The 2,500-nt window shown below is 43.2% G+C and overlaps 1 protein-coding gene across 1 annotated transcript in view; it reads right to left on the minus strand.

Annotated features, from left to right (window-relative positions):
* The window catches only part of gckr (glucokinase (hexokinase 4) regulator), a gene marked incomplete at its 5' end in the record, with an annotated part of 18,844 nt that overhangs the window by 15,148 nt on the left and 1,196 nt on the right, over positions 1-2,500 (minus strand). The window contains 4 exons of the mRNA XM_080758551.1: positions 597-670; positions 1,190-1,258; positions 1,383-1,451; positions 1,793-1,942. Of these exons, the coding sequence (XP_080614677.1) occupies positions 597-670; positions 1,190-1,258; positions 1,383-1,451; positions 1,793-1,942 (362 nt within the window). The remainder of the gene's footprint in view (positions 1-596; positions 671-1,189; positions 1,259-1,382; positions 1,452-1,792; positions 1,943-2,500) is intronic.

Raw genomic sequence — 2,500 nt, forward strand, 5'->3', positions numbered from 1 at the left:
TGACGTTGCAAACGATAGACACCTCCCTGACAATAACGCAGAGACAGCTTGTTTATTTTTGGACCACAACACTTATATGAAAGATTTTAAGATGAGCCCATGTTATTCTCCATAGAGAAATTACTTCCACAAACCAGGGGAATCGAAGGGATGAGCGAGTTACGTCAGGAGTCTCAGGACTTCGGTGCTCTATAGTTTTCATTTAGTTTCAGTCAGATTTTAGTCACCTGGAATGTTTTAGTGTTAGTCTAGTTTCAGTCGACTAAATATCATAAGATTTTAGTCGACTAAATCTACAGTTGATTTAGTCGACTAAAATATATTTTGGCAGGCCATCGTAATGGCTGAAAATAGCAGATCTACAAGCTCACAGCGCGTCGCGCTGCAAGCCGTGCAAGTGTAACCAAGTGTAAAATGACTTATACTGGATCTATTGCCCACTAGTCCCTCTCTGACATTTTAGTCTAGTTTTTATTTGTTGACGAAATTGTCAGTATATTTCGTCTTACTTATATTTAGTCATCATAGCTTAGTATTCATCCCTATCCTGTCTATAAGAGAGAGTCAGAGAGAGGTCCTTGGGGTAATTAACACACCTGTCTCCTCCAGCAATAAGGTACGAGTAGACAGGAGCCTGGTTCTTTTCTCTCAGTAATCTGTTGAAGGTCGTCTGAGAATGAAACGGACATTTTAGACGTTTATAATTAGCCTTTTTGCATAACATCCAGCAGCAGTATTTTCAAAGCCTTGCCCGGCCGGGACCCAAATTTAAGCCATTAAAATGGCTTAAATTCAGTCCTGTCCTAATTCTTCCATTGAAGGTGAAGGGAGTCCTCCTTAACCCATTTAGATCTGAGGACGATTCTACAAAATGCCTTCTAAATCCTGACAGTTTTCTGAAAGACCTATGTTTCGATGTCAGTCGTTCTCAAAACATGTTCGTGTCAAGGACCCCCAAAGATATATGTAATTGGCCACTGACCCCCATCTGAAAATATATTATGTTGTTCCAGGGACCCACCCAGAAGCAAAGATTTGAGTTAAAAATGTTCGCTCTGAAAGAATATATAGATATGCGCCACATTTTCACAATCTGCTATTTTTCAATAGCTAACGTACAGTATAAGATAATGCTTAAAACACCAAAAAGGAGTTCCCGCCCAGAAATAATAACGATTAAAACATTTACCGCAATGAGGAAAGCTATGCGCCCAGAGGTTCCGCAACCGCTTAACACAATCCTGCTTTCCTCTGGCTCCTGTTGAGGAAGCAGCAGATGAGATGGTTATTAGCATGACTGAGACAGACAGTGTGTCGTGTGAGGAACAAGAAGGGAGATAATATTATAATATATTAATATATATATAGTATAATACACGTACCTTAAGAATAAGCTCGACTTGCGCCGCTACCTCCATCATGGTTTTCACCACACGCTGGCTGAAAAGCCTCTGCAGAGCGCACACACGCACGCACGCCACGCACACACACACACACACACACACACACACACACACACACACACACACACACACACAGTGTAAAGGCCCTGCATGCACACATACGTGTCTCTCTCCACCTCTGTCTTGCTTGGCAATACATTTGTGCAAGTGAGTTTGTAGGTGCATAATATGTGCTTAGTGCTTGCCCATATGTTATTATGTGACACACATCTAAGGCTGTGGTTCTACAAGTGGCGGTTCGGTTCCAAACGTCCTCTGATTCTGTAGACATAGAATGACTAAATCGTATAGCATTCCTTTGTCTCAGACACTGACCTCTTTGACCTTACCTCATACATGTTTCCTGCCCCCTCTTGGAACATCTGGACGTCACAGGCCTGTAACAGCCTCACTATTTGATTGGCCGAGGCCCGGTCGATGTCACGGGTCAAGGGGTTGGACTTCTCTGAGACAGGGAGGTGGGGCTCATAGTCTGGATGCTGACAAACACGTTGAACAATGAAATACATTTCACTCAGGACAGCTCATGAATGGATCAAATGTATATCTATTAAATATAAAATGAGCAATATATTTATTATGGTTTGGCGATGAATTGGATCTGCTTTTTAGGTACTCTGATCAAGCGCGTCAGTCCCAACCATATAGGGACTCCGAATCACCCGTACCTAAACAGCATATCCAGGCAGCCCAATGAACGGTCTCTGCGCATGCATGTCTGTGATAGGCGCGACACTCATGACTGTGTTGTGGAGTGTCTCTATAGACCAGGGACGTGCAGAGAGTGTTACAGGGGCGGGGGCTGAAATCCCGTAAGAGGGCACTTTTGGACAAAAATCGCGAAAATAGCTGATCTACAAGCTCACAATGTGTCGTGCAGTGACGCGTTGTGAGCTTGTAGATCAGCTATTTTCGGGGCGCAACCCAGCACTCTTTAGCTAGTGGAGATGCGGTATACGACATAGATTTCTAAACAAATTTGTTCAATGCAAAATGCTGTGTTCAAGTTCAGGAGACATCGGGGGGAAAAAGCAATT

Source organism: Protomyctophum bolini, assembly GCF_963924005.1.
Source record: "Protomyctophum bolini genome assembly, chromosome: 24".
NCBI lineage: Eukaryota > Metazoa > Chordata > Actinopteri > Myctophiformes > Myctophidae > Protomyctophum > Protomyctophum bolini.